This window comes from Carcharhinus amblyrhynchos, chromosome 12 (genome assembly GCF_965287045.1).
Source record: "Carcharhinus amblyrhynchos chromosome 12, sCarAmb.v2.hapA, whole genome shotgun sequence".
NCBI lineage: Eukaryota > Metazoa > Chordata > Chondrichthyes > Carcharhiniformes > Carcharhinidae > Carcharhinus > Carcharhinus amblyrhynchos.
In genome coordinates this window covers 30,089,417-30,107,971 of record NC_137335.1, presented here as the reverse complement: position 1 = coordinate 30,107,971, position 18,555 = coordinate 30,089,417, and the positions used below count along the sequence as shown (strand labels likewise).

The 18,555-nt window shown below is 43.8% G+C and overlaps 1 protein-coding gene across 6 annotated transcripts in view; it reads right to left on the bottom strand.

Annotated features, from left to right (window-relative positions):
* serac1 (serine active site containing 1) overlaps positions 1–18,555 on the bottom strand; it is a 204,481-nt gene that overhangs the window by 138,711 nt on the left and 47,215 nt on the right. For all 6 annotated transcript variants that reach the window (XM_080200300.1, XM_080200302.1, XM_080200304.1 and 3 more), the window contains 2 exons: positions 5,266–5,355; positions 487–618 (listed from right to left, as the gene is read on the bottom strand). In XM_080200300.1, the coding sequence (XP_080056426.1) occupies positions 487–618; positions 5,266–5,355 (222 nt within the window). The remainder of the gene's footprint in view (positions 1–486; positions 619–5,265; positions 5,356–18,555) is intronic.

Here is an 18,555-nt window from a genome sequence, read left to right as displayed (position 1 = left end):
CTGAAATTTTCAACACTGCTATATTTTTAACTCACCATCAGGAAAAATAACCTTGCGTTAGTACAAATATTATTTCTTACACCAGTTTTGTTCAAGATCTCAATAATATTGCATGCCTACTGGGAATTAAGATTGAACTTACTAAACTGGCTTACTTGCTCCTTACTTGGCAGAAAGCGCAGGCTTTCTTTGTCATGCTAGCTAAAGCTTTAACTTTTGATAAGAGTACCACAAAATCACTCAGAATTATGCCAGGAAAGATAGGCTACATTTATGACGTTGAAGGAACCATATAAATGCAAGTTATGTTGAACTGTCCACTTCTATTTTGTAAACTTGGTTCATTCTCCAAACTACATTAGGTGTAAATTCTTTGCTAACTCTGGATATGTAGGAAGTTGAGTGCTTAATGGCAAATTAACAATGACAAAATTGGTTTAACTGTTTGCTGCTTAAATTTGGACATCTGGTTGCTTTTTTTTTTACCATGCCAGTGATGCTTCTTTGCCAGTTCCTTTACAGCTTGCACACGTACTGGTTTAATTGTAGATTGAGTCTGTTTTAGAAGAGACCACAAATCAGACTCATGGTCTTCCACATCTAGTCTCATGTAATGTTCTGCAAAACAGAAATAACATGAAAATTAAGCATTTGCAAAGATCAGTCAGATATTTGAAGACATAATCTGCAACCCATTAACATTCTGTAGTTTTCATTTTCATAAAAAACAGTTATTGAAGCAAAGCAACAGGTTGAACAAAACAGTGAGTGGGTCCTATTCATCCTACAGTGGTGACAGAGTGGAACTTAATTCAAAGCTATCAAAGTATTCAATTCAGAATTCCACCTTAGAAAAGAAAATAGCTCAAAGTCTGTGCACAGGATCCAGGGAGGAACAACTTCAATGACAGGATCAAAACTCATCTGATCCGAATAAAAATCAAACTAAATTGCACATACAACATAATTTGAAAGACAACGGGCACGATTTTGCCACCCCACTATGCTACTCAACCAGCACAGTGGGGCAGGAAATTTGAAAGGGAGGCAAAAGAAATTGGGTTTGCGCCCAACATCCGGCAGGTCACAATCTTTCTGGGCCACTTTTATGACATGATCAGACTCTCACCAAGGAAGGGCGCAAGGCTAATTTAAATACTCATTAGTTCACTTCAATGTGTTTAGCCAGCTCAGACACTATCGTTGATGCTTATTTGGCCTTCCCACCTCACTGGTGGAAGTCCACACGAGCGAAGATCAGAGCTGCTCCCAGCAACAGGGACCAGATGTGATGGCCTCGCCAGTGGGACCAGAGGCCATTGAGGTCCCCCTAACAGGCCAGGAGAAAGAGGGGAGGTCCAGCCTGCCACCCAGGCATTGCCAGCCTGGGACCCTGGCAGTGTTCACTGGGCATGGGGGTGTGGTTGGGTTGGGGGCGGGGCTAGTGGTGGGGCCAGCAATCAGGAGTCTAGTGATGAATCTCCTGACAGCCTCTGCATTGCCCAAAGTGCCATAAATAACTGAGACTCAACTCACTGAAAACCTCCTGTTTTCCCACCCATTTGAAACTTCGAATTATTTTTGGAAAATCGCCCTGACAGCTACAATTTAGTGGCTCCGTTGATCACGGGCACAAATCCCGTAATGGCTGCTAAATCCCATAAGTGACCAAAAAAATGGGATTAGTGCTGACGAGATCTCAGTTTAAGATCTTCGGCAATAATGCTGCTCTGACATCTGCGGGTAACTCTGTTTGTCTATGTATTCTATCCACCGGGTACCTCCTCCTCTGTGATAGTGTCTGCTCGTCGTCCCCTCTTTATTGTTCTGCCACTTCCCCTATAGATGACCAAGAGATTGCTGTTGTCCCAGTCCACATGCTTGCACCTCTCCCCTCTCAAGTTATGCTCCTAGTTACACTATTCTTGAATGAATGATGCCCAAAGTCACAGTTTAAAATCTGCCCAGGCTCCAAAGTCCCATAGAACATCGAACATAGAACATTACAGCGCAGAACAGGCCCTTCGGCCCACGATGTTGCGCCATGCCCCCTCGTGCTAGCTTTCTCCATCCGAGGAAAAAGGCTATCACTGTCCACCCTATCTAAACCTCTAATCATCTTATATGTTTCAATAAGATCCCCTCTTAGCCGCCTTCTTTCCAGCGAAAACAACCCCAAATCCCTCAGTCTCTCCTCATAGGACCTCCCCTCCATACCAGGCAACATCCTGGTAAACCTCCTCTGCACCCTCTCCAAAGCCTCCACATCCTTCCTGTAATGTGGGGATCAGAACTGCACACAGTACTCCAAGTGCGGCCGCACTAGAGTTGTGTACAGTTGCAACATGACGCTGCGACTCCTAAATTCAATCCCCCTACCAATAAACGCCAAGACACCGTATGCCTTCTTAACAACCTTATCTACTTGATTCCCAACTTTCAGGGATCTATGTACACATACACCTAGATCCCTCTGTTCATCCACACTATTCAAAGTCCTCCCGTTAGCCCTATACTCGACACATCTGTTATTCCTACCAAAGTGAATTACCTCACACTTCTCCGCATTAAACTCCATCCGCCACCTCTCGGCCCAGCTCTGCAACCTGTCCAAGACTCCCTGCAAACTATGACACCCTTCCTCACTATCTACCACACCTCCGACTTTGGTGTCATCAGCAAATTTACTAATCCACCCAACTATACCCTCATCCAGATCATTAATAAAAATTACAAACAGCAGTGGCCCCAAAACAGATCCCTGAGGCACACCACTCGTAACCGAACTCCATGACGAATATTTACCATCAACCACCACCCTCTGTCTCCTATCTGCTAGCCAATTCCTGATCCAATTTCCTAGATTACCCTCAATCCCATACATCTGCATTTTCTGCAGAAGCCTACCATGGTGAACCTTATCAAACGCCTTACTAAAATCCATATATACCACGTCAACTGCCTTACCCCCATCCACCTCTTTGGTCACTTTTTCAAAAAACATGCTGACTATCTCCAATCAATTCATTACTCTACAAATAACTATAAATCCTATCCCTAATAATTTTTTCTAAAACCTTGCCCACAACAGAAGTGAGACTCACCGGTCTATAATTCCCTGGGAAGTCTCTGTTCCCCTTCTTAAACAATGGGACAACATTCGCTAACCTCCAATCTTCCTCTGTCCTCTGCATGCTTAGTAAGAAGTCTCACAACACCAGGTTAAAGTCCAACAGGTTTATTTGGCAGCACTAGCTTTCAGAGGAGTCTCAAGCTCCTTCATCAGCTGAGTGAGTACCTACCTCACTATGATAGCACAAGTCCTCACTCACTTGATGAAGGATCTTGAGACTCCGAAAGCTAGTGCTGCCAAATAAACCTGTTAGACTTTAACCTGGTGTTGTGAGACTTTTTGCTGTGGTTACCCCAGTCCAACGCCATCATCTCCACATCTCTGCATGCTTACCATTAAATCCAAAGTGGTCTGTAAAATTACATTTTACTACCTCCTTAATCAGATGAAATCCTAATAGTTGATTTTGAGAAAACAAGTGGCACCCTTGAAGTGGGGATAATCGTAAAGATGGGTACCTGACACACAAAATGGTGGCCTGGCACATAAAATGGTTACCTGAGAAAGAGACATTAAGCAGGCACTGACTTTAGTGCAGACAGCTACTTGAAATTAAAACATTCAGCACAGACAGTTTTTTTAAGTTAAAAATGCAGAAAACAAATACTGCAGGAAGCCTGTAAGAACTTGAGGCACTTTAAAGATAAGGACAGACTCAGGACAATAACACCTGATAAAGAGGTTAGCCATAAATGGGACCGGGAATACATAAATGAAGGAAAACCAATTACCGTATGTATATAGAACATAGAACATAACAGCGCAGAACAGGCCCTTTGGCCCACGATGTTGCGCCGACCAATTAAAAAGCAATGACCCTCTAACCTAAACCAATCCCTTTCCATCCATAAACCTATCCACAGATCTCTTAAACGCCCCCAAACTAGGCGCATTTACAACTGCAGCAGGCAGGGCATTCCAATCCCTCACTACCCTCTGGGTAAAGAACCTACCCCTCACATCCATCCTATAACTACCACCCCTTAATTTAAAGCTATGCCCCCTCGTGCTAGCTTTCTCCATCCGAGGAAAAAGGCTATCACTGTCCACCCTATCTAAACCTCTAATCATCTTATATGTTTCAATAAGGTCCCCTCTTAGCCGCCTTCTTTCTAACGAAAACAACCTCAAATCCCTCAGTCTCTCCTCATAGGACCTCCCCTCCATACCAGGCAACATCCTGGTAAACCTCCTCTGCACCCTCTCCAATGCCTCCACATCCTTCCTATAATATGGGGACCAGAACTGCACACAATACTCCAAGTGTGGCCACACCACAGTTTTGTACAGTTGCAACATGATGCTGCGGCTCCTAAATTCAATCCCCCTACCAATAAACGCCAAGACACCGTATGCCTTCTTAACAACCTTATCTACTTGATTCCCAACTTTCAGGGATCTATGTACACATACACCTAGATCCCTCTGTTCATCAACACTATTCAGAGTCCTACCGTTAGCCCTATACTCTACATATCTGTTATTCCTGCCAAAGTGAATTACCTTACACTTTTCTGCATTAAACTCCATCTGCCACCTCTCAGCCCAGCTCTGCAACTTGTCCAAGTCTCTCTGTAAACTATGACAGCCCTCCTCACTATCTACCACACCTCCGACTTTGGTGTCATCAGCAAATTTACTAAGACCAAAACTATATAGACCAAACTGTACAGACCAAAACTAAGTAATTGATAGTCACTGATCGAGGAAATGTATTCATTCTATGAAACAATGTGATGCTAAATGCCAATGTCTACATATGTTGAACTGTAACAATGTGTTAAACTACTGATCCTACTCAACTATAATGATGTGTTAAATGGCTAATGTCCAGACTATCCATTGTCTGAAAAGTATAAAAATGAACCACTCCTATCATATTATTGAGAAGGTAGCTGTCAAGTACTGCGGAGCACCAGTGCTTTCTCCCCAAAGCTCCGTGTCCGAAATAAAGCTGTATTATTGAACCTCCAGTGTGGCTCCGGTGGTAATTTTCCCACAACACCTCCAGGCAACTTTCCATCCGCCTCACATAAAATTCGACCATAATGACCAGAGGTCAAACTGGTTTATGTGCTTCCAGTATTTTGACTCTATTCTCACTAACAATGGAAATTTTAAGACTTACTGACCATCCAGTGGCCATGAAAACATCTTGGCTGTGACTTGCATCAGTCTTTTAATTGCTCTGTGCAGTTCTTTCCTGGCCTTGTTTGTAATTCCTGAAATATAGCAAAACCAAAAATCAACATATTACAAACAGCACATGGGCCTTAAGAATGGAGCAGATAATCAAATATAAAAACTGCATAATCAGCTGAAAAAGTGTACAAAGGAATAAAAATTAAAAATACTGTTAATAAAATTGAATATTAAAACACACTACAGTTAATTCTGGCATGAAGTTAATCAATATACAGAGCTATCCACCTGTCAAATCCGTTAGAACTTTTGACGACCACTTTCAGTTTTAAAAATAAGAATCAATGTTGAAATTTACCAAGATGTGACAGAACCTTCAAGCTCCATGAGCACCGTCACTGAGAGATAAGTGCTACAAGTATTAGAGAAAAATTACCTTCATATTCCACTCAAATCCAAGAATTGGGCAATAGGACTGTTGCTTCATTGCTACTGGTCCAAAATCTTGCAATTCCCTACCTAACACCTTGTGGTTACAAGGTGTGTCATGATTCTCAAAGAGCCACCATTAATTAATGGTGACCTAAAATATCAAGCTAAGCAAAAATCAGTAACTGATCTAACTCCTGCTAGAATTTTTTAAATCAAATTTGCATTTCATTTTGAGGGCAAGAATAGTTGGAAGAATTTTTCTTTTATTAAGTTAAATAAATTATTAAAGAAAAGGAAATTTATTCCAACCCCTCAATCCCTTAACAGTTTCACACAGCATGTAGTTTGGATAAATAAAAATCAAGGGAACAATTTAAAGTAGAACCTTAAATGAGAAGTGGGCTAATTTTAATGAGACAAGAGAGGATCTAGTCAGGGGAAAATAGAACCAAAGGCCAACAGGAAATCTCTAATTGAAGAAATGGGAGATCCTTAAGGGGGAGATGTTTCAGGTATGGGCTAAGTATATTCCAACAAGGGTAAAAGTCAGGGAACAAAAGCATTTGATGACAAGGAAGATAAAGAATATGATGAAACAAAAAAGAGGATTTTTTTGTACAAAGCGTGCAGGAAGGTTTTTTGACTCAGTATGTAGACAGGCCAACTAGAGGTGAGGCTATATTGGATTTGGTGCTGGGAAATGAGCCAGACCAGGTGCTAGGCTTGGAAGTTGGTGTGCATTTTGGTGATAGTGACCACAATTCGGTTACGTTCACCTTAGTGATGGAAAGGGATAGGCATGAACCTAGGGTCAGTAGTTTTAGCTGGGGGAAGGGTAATTATGAGGCTATTAGGAGAGAATTAGGAAGCATAGGTTGGACTAGGAGACTACAGGGACTGGGAACGTCCGAAATGTGGAGTTTTTTCAAGGAGCAGCTACTGCGAGTCCTTGATAGGTATGTCCCTGTCAGGCAAGGAGGAATTGGTCGAGCTAGGGAACCATGGTGCACTAATGAAGTTGATTCGCTGGTTAAAAAGGAAAAGGAGGCTTATGTTCGGATGAGACGTGAGGGCTCAGGTAGTGCACTAGAGAGCTTTAGATTGGCTAGGAGGGAGTTGAAGAGTGAGTTAAGAAGGGCTAAAAGAGGACATGAGAAGACTTTGGCTGATAGGATTAAGGAGAATCCTAAGGCGTTCTATAGGTATGTTAAGAACAGAAGGTTGGTTAGGGCAAGATTAGGGCCAGTTACAGACAGCAGAGGGAAGGTGTGTGTGGAACCGGAAGAGATTGGAGAGGCATTGAACCAATATTTCTCTTCGGTGTTCAAGCAGGGGGACATGAATGTAGCTGAGGAGAACACTGGGTTGCAGGGGTGTAAACTAGACAGTATTGCAGTTGATAAGGAGGATGTGCTAGATATTCTTGAGGGTTTGAAAATAGATAAGTCCCCTGGGCCGGACGGGATTTACCCTAGGATTCTCTGGGAGGCAAGAGAGGCGATTGCAGAGCCTCTGGCTCTGATCTTCAGGTCGTCGTTGGTCTCAGGTATAGTACCGGAAGATTGGAGGATAGTGAATGTTGTCCCATTGTTTAAGAAGGGGAACAGAGACTTCCCCGGGAATTATAGACCGGTGAGTCTTACTTCTGTTGTGGGTAAGGTTTTAGAAAAAATTATTAGGGATAGGGTTTATAGTTATTTGGAGAGTAATGAATTGATTGGAGATAGTCAGCATGGTTTTGTAGCGGGTAGGTCGTGCCTTACTAACCTTATTGAGTTTTTTGAGAAAGTGACCAAAGAGGTGTATGGGGGTAAGGCAGTTGACGTGGTATATATGGACTTTAGTAAGGCATTTGATAAGGTTCACCATGGAAGGCTTCTGCAGAAAATGCAGATGTATGGGATTGGGGGTAATCTAGGTAATTGGATCAGGAATTGGCTAGCAGATAGGAGACAGAGGGTGGTGGTTGATGGTAAGTATTTGTCATGGAGTTCAGTTACGAGTGGTGTGCCTCAGGGATCTGTTTTGGGGCCACTGCTGTTTGTAATTTTTATTAATGATCTGGATGAGGGTATAGTTGGGTGGATTAGTAAATTTGTTGATGACACCAAAGTCGGAGGTGTGGTAGATAGTGAGGAAGGGTGTCATAGTTTGCAGGGAGACTTGGACAGGTTGCAGAGCTGGGCCGAGAGGTGGCAGATGGAGTTTAATGCGGAAAAGTGTGAGGTAATTCACTTTGGTAGGAATAACAGATGTGTCGAGTATAGGGCTAATGGGAGGACTCTGAATAGTGTGGATGAGCAGAGGGATCTAGGTGTATGTGTACGTAGATCCCTGAAAGTTGGGAATCAAGTAGATAAGGTTGTTAAGAAGGCATACGGTGTCTTGGCGTTTATTGGTAGGGGGACTGAATTTAGGAGCCGCAGCATCATGTTGCAACTGTACACAACTCTAGTGCGGCCGCACTTGGAGTATTGTGCGCAGTTCTGGTCCCCACATTATAGGAAGGATGTGGAGGCTTTGGAGAGGGTGCAGAGGAGGTTTACCAGGATGTTGCCTGGTATGGAGGGGAAGTCCTATGAGGAGAGACTGAGGGATTTGGGGTTGTTTTCGTTAGAAAGAAGGCGGCTAAGAGGGGATCTTATTGAAACATATAAGATGATTAGAGGTTTAGATAGGGTGGACAGTGATAGCCTTTTTCCTCGGATGGAGAAAGCTAGCACGAGGGGGCATGGCTTTAAATTAAGGGGGGGGTAGTTATAGGATGGATGTGAGGGGTAGGTTCTTTACCCAGAGGGTGGTGAGGGATTGGAATGCCCTGCCTGCTGCAGTTGTAAATGCGCCTAGTTTGGGGGCGTTTAAGAGATCTGTGGATAGGTTTATGGATGGAAAGGGATTGGTTTAGGTTAGACGGTCATTGTTTTTTAACTGGTCGGTGCAACATCGTGCGCCGAAGGGCTTGTTCTGCGCTGTTATGTTCTATGTATGATGCAGTTCAAGTGAATTCTTCAAGTGAGAACCAGGCCATCAACAATAGAGTGAGAGGAGAAGGGAAGAGGAAATTAAGAGTGGCAAATGAGGGAATAAAATAACAGCGAACATAAAAGGGAATCTAAAAATCATCTACCATCATGTAAATGATAAACAGTGAGGATGAAGCAGGGTGGAGTTGATTAGGGATAAAAAAGATAATATACAGGTAGCATCAGAGAGCAAGTCTAAAATACGCAATGAGTACTCTGTATCAAATTTACAATGGAAAACATTGAATGTCTTGTTGGAATGTCCTGTTGAAGTTGTACAAGACATTGGTAAGGCCTCACTTGGAATACTTAGTGCAATTCTGGTCACCCAATTATAGAAAGGATATTATTAAACTAGAAAGAGTGCATAAAAGATTTACTAGGATGCTACTGGGACTTGATGGTTTCAGGTATAAGGAGAGGTTGGATAGTCTGGGATTGTTTTCTCCGGAGTGTAGAAGGCTGAGGGCTGATTTTACAGAGGTCAATAAAATAACGAGGGGCATAGATCAGCTAGATATACAATATCTTTTCCCAAAGGTAGGGGAGTCTAAAACTAGAGGTCATAGGTTAAAGGTGAGAGGGGGGCTGTACAAGTGTCCAGAGGGGCAATTTTTTCACACAGATGGTGTTGAGTGTCTGGAACAAGCTGTCAGAGGTAGTAGCAGAGGTGGGTACAATTTTGTCTTTTAAAAAGCATTTAGACAGTTACATGGGTACGATGGGTATAGAGCGATATGGGCCAAATGTGGGCAATTGGGATTAGCTTTGAGGTTCTAAAAAAAAAAGGCAGCATGGACAAGTTGGGCTTAAGGGCCTGTTTCTGTGCTGTAAACCTCATGACTCTTATGACTATCATGAAAACACTGTTGTTGACACAACCAAGCCTGCATCTTCAGTGCACCCCTCTACATTAGTGAGGCTTGAAAAACACATGCTAGGCAGGAGAAAATGCTGAACAGTTTCTACCTTTGCCATTTCAAATGTATTCTTGGCATTGCTTAGTAGGTCATCAGCTCAGAGGTTCTGAAGTGTTAATTCCATCAGTGCATGCTCATTGCTAAACCAATGACTAATCTGCATTGGTTTGGCCATACTCATCTGATGCATACAGCTAGAAATGGCTGTATACGCAATGACTTGTTGTATGGTAAACCAGTCACTGGGTCACAATCTGCTGGTCATCCGTGCCTCTACGACTCGGACATGTGCAAGTGAGATATGAAGATGGTGGACATCGGCATTGACAATTGGGAGGAAGTTGCTGACAGCCATAAGCTCTGGAGGCTTACTGTTTGAAGAAGCGTTGGAAGAGGCAAGCAGAAATGGAAAGCACAGCTGAATGGCTGACTAAGTCCATGGTCTAGTGAAAACAGAGGCCAGGAAAACCTGAACCTTTTCAGTCCATTATGTTTCTCTACAGCAAATGCAACAAGAGACAAACATACCCGAGTGGGGCTTTGAGCCACATTAGGCTATACCAAAGATGGAGTTGATCCCCATGTAATGAACAATCTTCTCGAGATGGAAGGTTGCTAAGAGGTGCCAGACCAACCAGCCCCATAATACTTCATTTAAAATCCTGTTGCCAACTATATAAAGTAATTTGAACTCAAAAAAAGGACCAGTAAATAAGGAAAATTACTAAAATGTACAGCAAAGAAATGGGTCATTTAGCCCAACTGGGAGGGATAGTCATTAGCAAGGCACATTCGGGATGGCTCACACCAACAGTCAGAAGTTGAAGATAGTGTGGTTTGGGAGCATCACTGTTGTCCTTAATCCTCTTTGGAAAAGGGATATACATCACAGTTCCCTTTTAGTTCAAGACCACGCAAACAGGAGTCATAGAGTGCAGAGGTTCCTGTTGTGAAATGGAAAGGAGTCACAAATGACATTGAGAACTGGGGTTATATGGGCCTCACCGTCAGAAATTAGAGATAGGGCAGAAGTACAGAGGCACGCAGTGGAAGCAATTATTGGAAGCACCCAGCTGCAGACAGGGGCAAGGGCTGTGTTCTCCACAGGGAAAATGCACAGTGTTGTCTTACAGTTGATTCCCCTGGGCTTGGCAGACTCTGTACTGGGCTGCAGAGGGAATGGTGATGGTGACTGGGGGCATGTGCCGCCTGTAGATAGGGAATACATAATACATTAGCTCTCACAAGGGTAGGGTTCACCTCTGTACATGAAATCTCCAGGTAGTGTGTGCACAGGTCCATGTGTGGCACGTGTATTTCACAGGCGATGGGGTCAGAGGTGGGAAGGCCATCCGAATGTCTGTCACCATGATGGTGAGATCCAGTACTAGTCGGGGAAGGCTAGAGAATAACACGAGGTGCCAATTACATTGGAGTCATGAGAACATTGAGTGGACGAGGGTTGAACTCAGTGCTGAAGTAGAGGGGCCAGCAGCACCCTCTTAAGGTCCCAGAACAACGACATTGTGTAAAAACGGAAGTAAGATCAGTTTTGTCTGGGAGGCATGAGACAGTAAGCTGAGCTAGTGGGTGCCTTCTCACAACGTTGGTGTTGGGCAGGATCCAGCTCAGTTACAGCTCAGGAGGGTATCAAATTGAAAGAAAAGGCAGACATAGTGGCAAACTAGAGGTCTGAGAAATATTTAAAGTTGAACAGAAAGCCACAAGAAAAGCTATAAAGAAAAGATGAGAGTAAACTAGCTTAGAATATAAAAAGATAGCAAAAGTTTGTACAAAAACATAAAACGAAACAGAGTGGCTAAAGTATATATTGGTCTTTTAGAAGATGAGAAGGGAGATGTAATAACTGGAAATGAGAAAATGACTAAGGTATTGAAACAGGTATTTTGTGTCAGTCTTTACAGTGGAAGACACAAATAACCTGCCAAAAATTGATGACAGGAAGGCTATAGCAGGTGAGGACCTAGAAACTATTATCACGAAAGAGGTAGTGTTGGGCAAGCTAATGGGGGCTAAAGATAGACAAGTCTCCTGGTCCTGATGGAATGCAACCCAGGGTACTAAAAGAGATGGCAGCGGAAATAGCAAATGCACTAGTAGTAATTTAACAAAATTTGCTGGACTCTGGGGTGGTTCCCACTGATTGGAAAATAGCAAATGTGACACCACTGTTTAAAAAAGGAGGTACATAAAAGGCGGGTAACTATAGGCCAATTAGCTTAACTTTTGTAGTAGGAAAAATGCTTGAATCCATCATCAACATAAGAACATAAAGAAATAGGAGCAGGAGTAGGCCACCTAGCCCCTCGAACCTGCCCCGCCATTCAATAAGATCATGGCTGATCTGAAGTGGTTCAGTTCCACTTTCCCGCCTTCTCCCCGTAACCCTTAATCCCTTTGCCTACCAAAAACCTATCTACCCGCGCGTCTTAAATATATTTAGCGAGGCAGCCTCCACCACGTTCCATCAAGGAATAGCAAGACATCTGGGTACAAATTGTCCCATTCGTAAGATGCAGCATGGGTTCATGAAGGGAAGGCTATGTTTGACTAATTTCGTGGAATTCTTGGAGAACATTATATGCGCAGTGAACAATGGAGAATCTGTGGATGTGGTGCATCTGGATTTTCAGAAGGCATTTGACGAGGTGTTGCACCAAAGACCACAGCGTAAGATAAAGGTGCATGGTGTTACGGGTAATGTATTAGCATGGATAGAGGATTGGTTAACTAACAGAAAGCAGAGAGTGCAGGTAAATGGGTGTTTTTCTGGTTAGCAATCAGTGACTAGTGGTGTGCCTCAGGGATCAGTGTTGGGACTGCAATTGTTTACGATTTACGTAGATGATTTGGAGTTGGGGGACCAAGTGTAGTGTGTCAAAATTTGCAGATGTCCCCAAGATAAGTGGCAGAGCAAAGTGTGCAGAGGATGCTGAAAGTCTGCAAAGGGATATAGATAATCTAAGTGAGTGGGCGAGGGTCTGACAGATGGAGTTCAACGTTGGTAAATGTGAGGTCACCCATTTTGGTGGGAATAACAGCAAAATGGACTATTATTTAAATGGTAAATGGTTAAAAAAAATTGTAGAATGCTGCTGTGCAGAGACCTGGATGTCCTCGTGGAAGAATCACAAGGAGTTGGTTTGCAGGTGCAGCAGGTAATTAAGAAGGCAAATGGAATTTTGTCCTTCATTGCTAGGGGGACGGAGTTTAAACAGCAAGGTTATGTTGCAGCTGTATAGGGTGCTAGCAAGGCCACGCCTGGACTTATGAGGAGAGACTGAGTAGACTGGGGCTATATTCATTGGAATTCAGAAGAATGAGGGCAGACTGTAGAAAAATAGAAAAAAGGGCTACTATAAAATTGGCAGACTCTGCCAGGGTTTTTGTTAAATCAACTTTGATGCAGAATTCACTTTATCAATGGGCAACAACTTTGTTAGTAATTGTAATGAGGTGTTTTAAATACTTTGTGGTTTTAAAGGTACATGTAAATATAGAACAGAGACTATTTTCTTGCGACATTTATAATACCTGTATTGTCTGAATTGCACAAAAATATCTTCATGCACATGTCATAGACCTATGCCAAGGATATCAACGCTTCCAGCTATATGGTGTGTACACATGTACTGACACATGCGAAGGTAGATATTCCTTTAAGACAAATTCCTTTCAATGAATCAGAAAGAGTGAAATGGTGGCTGAATCAGAAAAGGTCGCCCAAAATTGAACAACAATAGTACTCCTTAAGGAAGGAATAAGAGATAGCAAGGAACTTTGGGAATCAGCTGGATATAATATGAACAAATCTAAGGGATGGTTCCAACCTAATTGTAACCTTCCTCAGAAGCCCCAAGTCTTGTTCCTTATTAACACAACAGGACTAGGAAGACCCAATGGGAAAATCTGTCTGGTCAGTATACACATAGATGGGTGGAATGCAGGAATAAGTAAGTGTAACCATGCACTGATCTTCACATCTGCAAACATTGTAACTGAAAGAAATGATATCAGTTTACGAACCTTAAATGGAACATAAAGCATATCCCTGATTATCATTAAATTGGGAAGGGTCATGTTACTTGGGATATGTAATACCTTATAGCCATCATTTGCCCTCCCCAGCACATCACCCGCTTTAATCGGTCTAAACAAGCCCTTACAGAAACAACAATTCTTCTCTATCCTTTTTCCCCTCTATCAGAGTGGGATTTACCTCAGTCAAAACAGTAAAAATTAGCTAAATTATGAGAAGTGGTGGCAAATGATACTACAAAAGTTATAAAAAGGGTTAAGTGATGAAATGACAGCCAAAGAACAGTGACTCTGCAGAACAGGATGACCCTAGATTTTATTTTAGCTGAAAAGGGTGGGACATGTGTTAGAATAGGGTCTGAATGCTGCACATACATCCTGGACCATTCTGAGGAAATAGGTAGCTTAGTGGACCATATCCACAAGGAGATTTAAGGAACCAGATTCTTGGGGAATTTTTGGTTGAGCGGAGGGATGGTTAGGAGCAATGGTAAGTCCCTAGTACATAGGGTAAAGATAACAGCCAGAAATATGATTAGCCCATGTCTGGTATTTGCCATGATAAAGCGTTACTGTGCACGGCTTGGAAATGCAGTTATTCCAGGAACTGCAGCCACTATGATGACAGTAACAACTTCAGAACTCTCAGAGAATGCAGTAGACGAGGAAATGAAGAGACTTCACAAGATTCGGTCAGATTGAAATTGTTGCCCTTGAGATGGACAAAGAGGAGGGAATGTAGAAAGATAGCAAAGAAAAGGGCTACTATAAGATTGGCAGACTCTGCTAGGGTTTTTGTCTGATCAACTTAGATGCAGAATTCACTTTATATCTTCACTATATTCACTATATCCTCTATACATTTTTAGAAATTAAACAAAGAAACTTTGATGCATAGTTACAGAGTGTCCCTTTGATACCAAACATATGTTAGATACATTCCTTTAAAGCACCCAACTATTGGAATCACAAGGCCATAAAGGAGACTTAATTGCCTCACCAGACACCTTATCAGAAACAACTAACACAAGAGTGAGCTTTAATGAAGCTGCTTTCAGTTTCTAATCAAAACAGAGTCAGAAAGATATTAATGTTTTAACTAACAAAGTTATGGTAGGGGACTTAGTGGGAACTGACAAGGATTAATGGTAACAAGATGATACCCTTTTAATTGTAGATAGTGATAAAAAGCTCAGTCATTGAATTGATAAGCAATATATACGTGTGTTTCGTTAAGTTGGCAATAAACAAAACTCATCAGGGCTATAATTTGGGCAGCATGGTAGCATAGTGGTTAGCACTACTGCTTCACAGCTCCATGGACCGGAGTTTGATTCCTGGCTTGGGGGTCACTGTCTGTGTGGAGTTTGCACATTCTCCTTGTGTCTGTGTGGATTTCCTCTGGGTGCTCCGGTTTCCTCCCACAGTCCAAAGATGTGCGGGTGAGGTTGATTGGCTATGCTAAAATTGCCCCTTAGTGTACTAGGATGCTTAGGTTAGTTAGAGGGATTTGCGGGTAAAATGTGTAGGGATATGGGGGTAGGGCCTGGGTGGGATTTATGGTCAGTGCAGACTCAATGGGTTGAAGGGCCTCTTTCTGCACTGTGGGGTTCTATGATAATTGGGAAATATCCAGAAGGCAAGATGAGTTGACCACATCCCTTAGAGGTTCTGTTAACTTCACTGACAAGGCCACAAAATACGAATGGCTTTTGTAGATACCCCTTTATCAATTAAAAGATGCCCATATGAGACTGTTTTAGTAAGGATGCTTTGTAAGGCTGCTATCAAAATAGAGACATGATGTCTGACTACAGTAGCCATGATGTGGAGATGCCGGCGTTGGACTGGGGTAAACACGGTAAGAAGTCTTACAACACCAAGTTAAAGTCTAATGGGTTTATTTGGTAGCAAACGCCACTAGCTTTCGGAGCGCTTGCTGCTCTTCTGTCCTTACTAAGAGACTGGAGAACAGGCTTAGGGATGATATATCGGGATATTCCACAAGATGAGGATCTGGGGAGGGAGTATGAGAAGCTGGGAATGGAATTAAAAAGTAGAACCGACAAGGTGGTCTTCTCTGGGCTACTGCCTGAACCGAGTGCAGACGGGCGTAGGGTTGACAGGATAAAGGAAGTGAATGGGTGGCTCAGAGATTGGTGTGGGAGGAATGGGTTTGAATTTATGGGGCATTGGCACCAGTATTGGGGTAGGTGGGACTTGTTCGGACGGGATGGGGTTGGTCTGAATCGTGCTGGGACCAGAGTGCTGGCGAATCGAGTAAAGAGAACTGTAGACAGGGCTTTAAACTAATTAGGGGGGGGGAGGGTGCGAGGGTAGGTGATGTTAGGAGGTCTACAGTTAAGGATAGGGTACAGGTAAGGGAAGAGGCTGAGGATGTCCCAAGTGGTGGCGTTACGGCAAATAGGGTCCAGAAGAAGGCTGGGATGAAAGCGCTTTATCTGAATGCACGAAGCATTCGGAATAAAGTGGATGAGCTGGTGGCGCAGATCGACACAAATGGATACGATCTGGTGGCCATTACAGAGACGTGGCTGCAAGGTGACAGGGACTGGGAGATGAATGTACAGGGCTATCAAGTGTTTAGGAAGGATAGGCAGGAGGAAAGAGGGGGTGGCGTAGCTCTGCTGATTAAGGACAGCATCAAGGTGGTAGCAAGGGATGATATCGGAGCCAAAGAGCAGAACGTGGAATCGTTGTGGGTGGAGATTAGGAACAGCAAAGGGAGGAAGACGCTGGTGGGTGTCGTCTATAGGCCCCCGAATAATGATCTGGAGGTGGGGCGGGCTGTTAACGCGCAAATAAGTGCGGCGTGCAGGAATGGGACGGCAGTAGTTATGGGGGATTTCAATCTGCATATTGATTGGTCGACCCATGTTGGACGAGGTGGGCTCGAGGAGGAGTTCTTGGAATGCTGCCGGGATAGTTTCCTGGAACAGTGTGTGTTGGAGCCGACGAGGGAGCGAGCTATCTTGGATCTGGTGCTATGTAATGAGGCGGGTAGAATTAGGGACCTTGAGGTGAAGGATCCTCTTGGAGAGAGTGATCATTGTATGGTGGAGTTTCTGTTGCAGATGGAGGAGGAGAAAGTGGGTTCCCGGACACGTGTCCTTTGTTTGAATAGAGGGGAGTATGGTAGGATGAGAGAAGAATTGGCGAATGTGGACTGGGGGAGCGCGTTGGAAGGTAGGTCTGCTGAGGAGCAGTGGAGGATCTTTAAGGAGATCTTTCTTGGTGCTCAGCAGAAATTTATTCCGATGGTTAAAAAGGACAGTAGGAAGAGAGGTAATAAGCCGTGGATAACGAAGGAGGTGAAGGAAAGTGTTAAATTAAAAGCGGAGGAATTTAGAGTAGCTAAGAGCAGTGGGCGAGAAGAGGATTGGGAAAGGTTTAAATGTCAACAAAGATTGACAAAAAAGTTGATAAAGGAGGGTAGAAGAAGCTATGAAGCTGGGCTAGCACTTAATATAAAAAAGGATAGCAAGAGTTTTTATAAATATATAAAAAGGAAGAGGCTGGCTAGGGTGAACGTTGGTCCCTTAGCGGATGAGAAAGGGGACCTAGTGGTAGGGGATGGGGATATGGCTCAGGTCTTAAATAACTTTTTTGTTTCTGTCTTCACGGAGGAGGACGTGAATAATTTGCCGGGTGTTAGCGATGGAAAGGTGGTAGGACTGGAGGGTCTTAATGACATTACTGTTACTAGAGAGGTGGTGCGCGACAGACTGGAGGGGCTGATTGTGGACAAGTCCCCAGGACCGGATGGAATGCATCCGAGGGTTCTGAAAGAAATGGCGGAGGTGATAGTGGATGCCTTGGTGGTTATTTTCCAGACGTCGCTGGATTCCGGGGAAGTGCCGGAGGATTGGAAAACGGCTAATGTTACGCCGTTGTTTAAGAAGGGTGCCAGGCAAAAGGCGGGGAATTACAGGCCGGTTAGTTTAACGTCTGTGGTAGGTAAAATGTTAGAATCCGTCATTAAGGAGGAAATTGCGAGGCATCTTGAAGGGAATTGCTTGATAGGGCAGACGCAACACGGTTTCATTAAAGGGAAGTCGTGTCTGACCAATTTACTGGAGTTCTATGAGGATGTGTCTAGGGCGGTGGATAGAGGAGAGCCGGTGGATGTGGTCTTTCTGGATTTTCAGAAGGCATTTGATAAGGTACCTCACAAGAGGTTACTGCAGAAGGTCAGAGGACATGGAGTTGGGGGTAGGGTGTTAGCGTGGATAGAGGATTGGTTGTCAAATAGGAGGCAGAGAGTGGGGGTCAATGGGTGCTATTCGGATTGGCGGTTGGTGACTAGTGGGGTGCCCCAGGGGTCGGTGCTGGGGCCTCAGCTATTTACCATTTATATAGATGATCTGGAGGAGGGAACCGAGTGTAGGGTGTCGAAATTTGCTGATGACACCAAGATTGGGGGAAAGGCAAATTGTGCGGAGGGTGTGGAGAGTCTGCAGAAGGATCTAGATAGGCTGGGCGAATGGGCCAGGAAATGGCAAATGGAATTTAATGTTGGCAAGTGTGAGGTGGTCCACTTTGGTAGGAAGAATGGTAGGAAGGACTATTACTTACGTGGCGAAAAACTGCAGCAGGCGACGGTGCAGAGGGACCTCGGGGTCCTTGTGCATGAGTCGCAAAAACCCAGCCTGCAGGTGCAGCAGGTGGTCAGGAAGGCGAATGGGATGCTGGCCTTCATAGCGAGGGGGATTGAATATAAAAGTAGGGAGGTCTTGCTGCAGCTGTATAGGGCATTGGTGAGGCCGCAGCTGGAGTACTGTGTGCAGTTTTGGGCGCCGCACCTGCGCAAAGATATTTTGGCCTT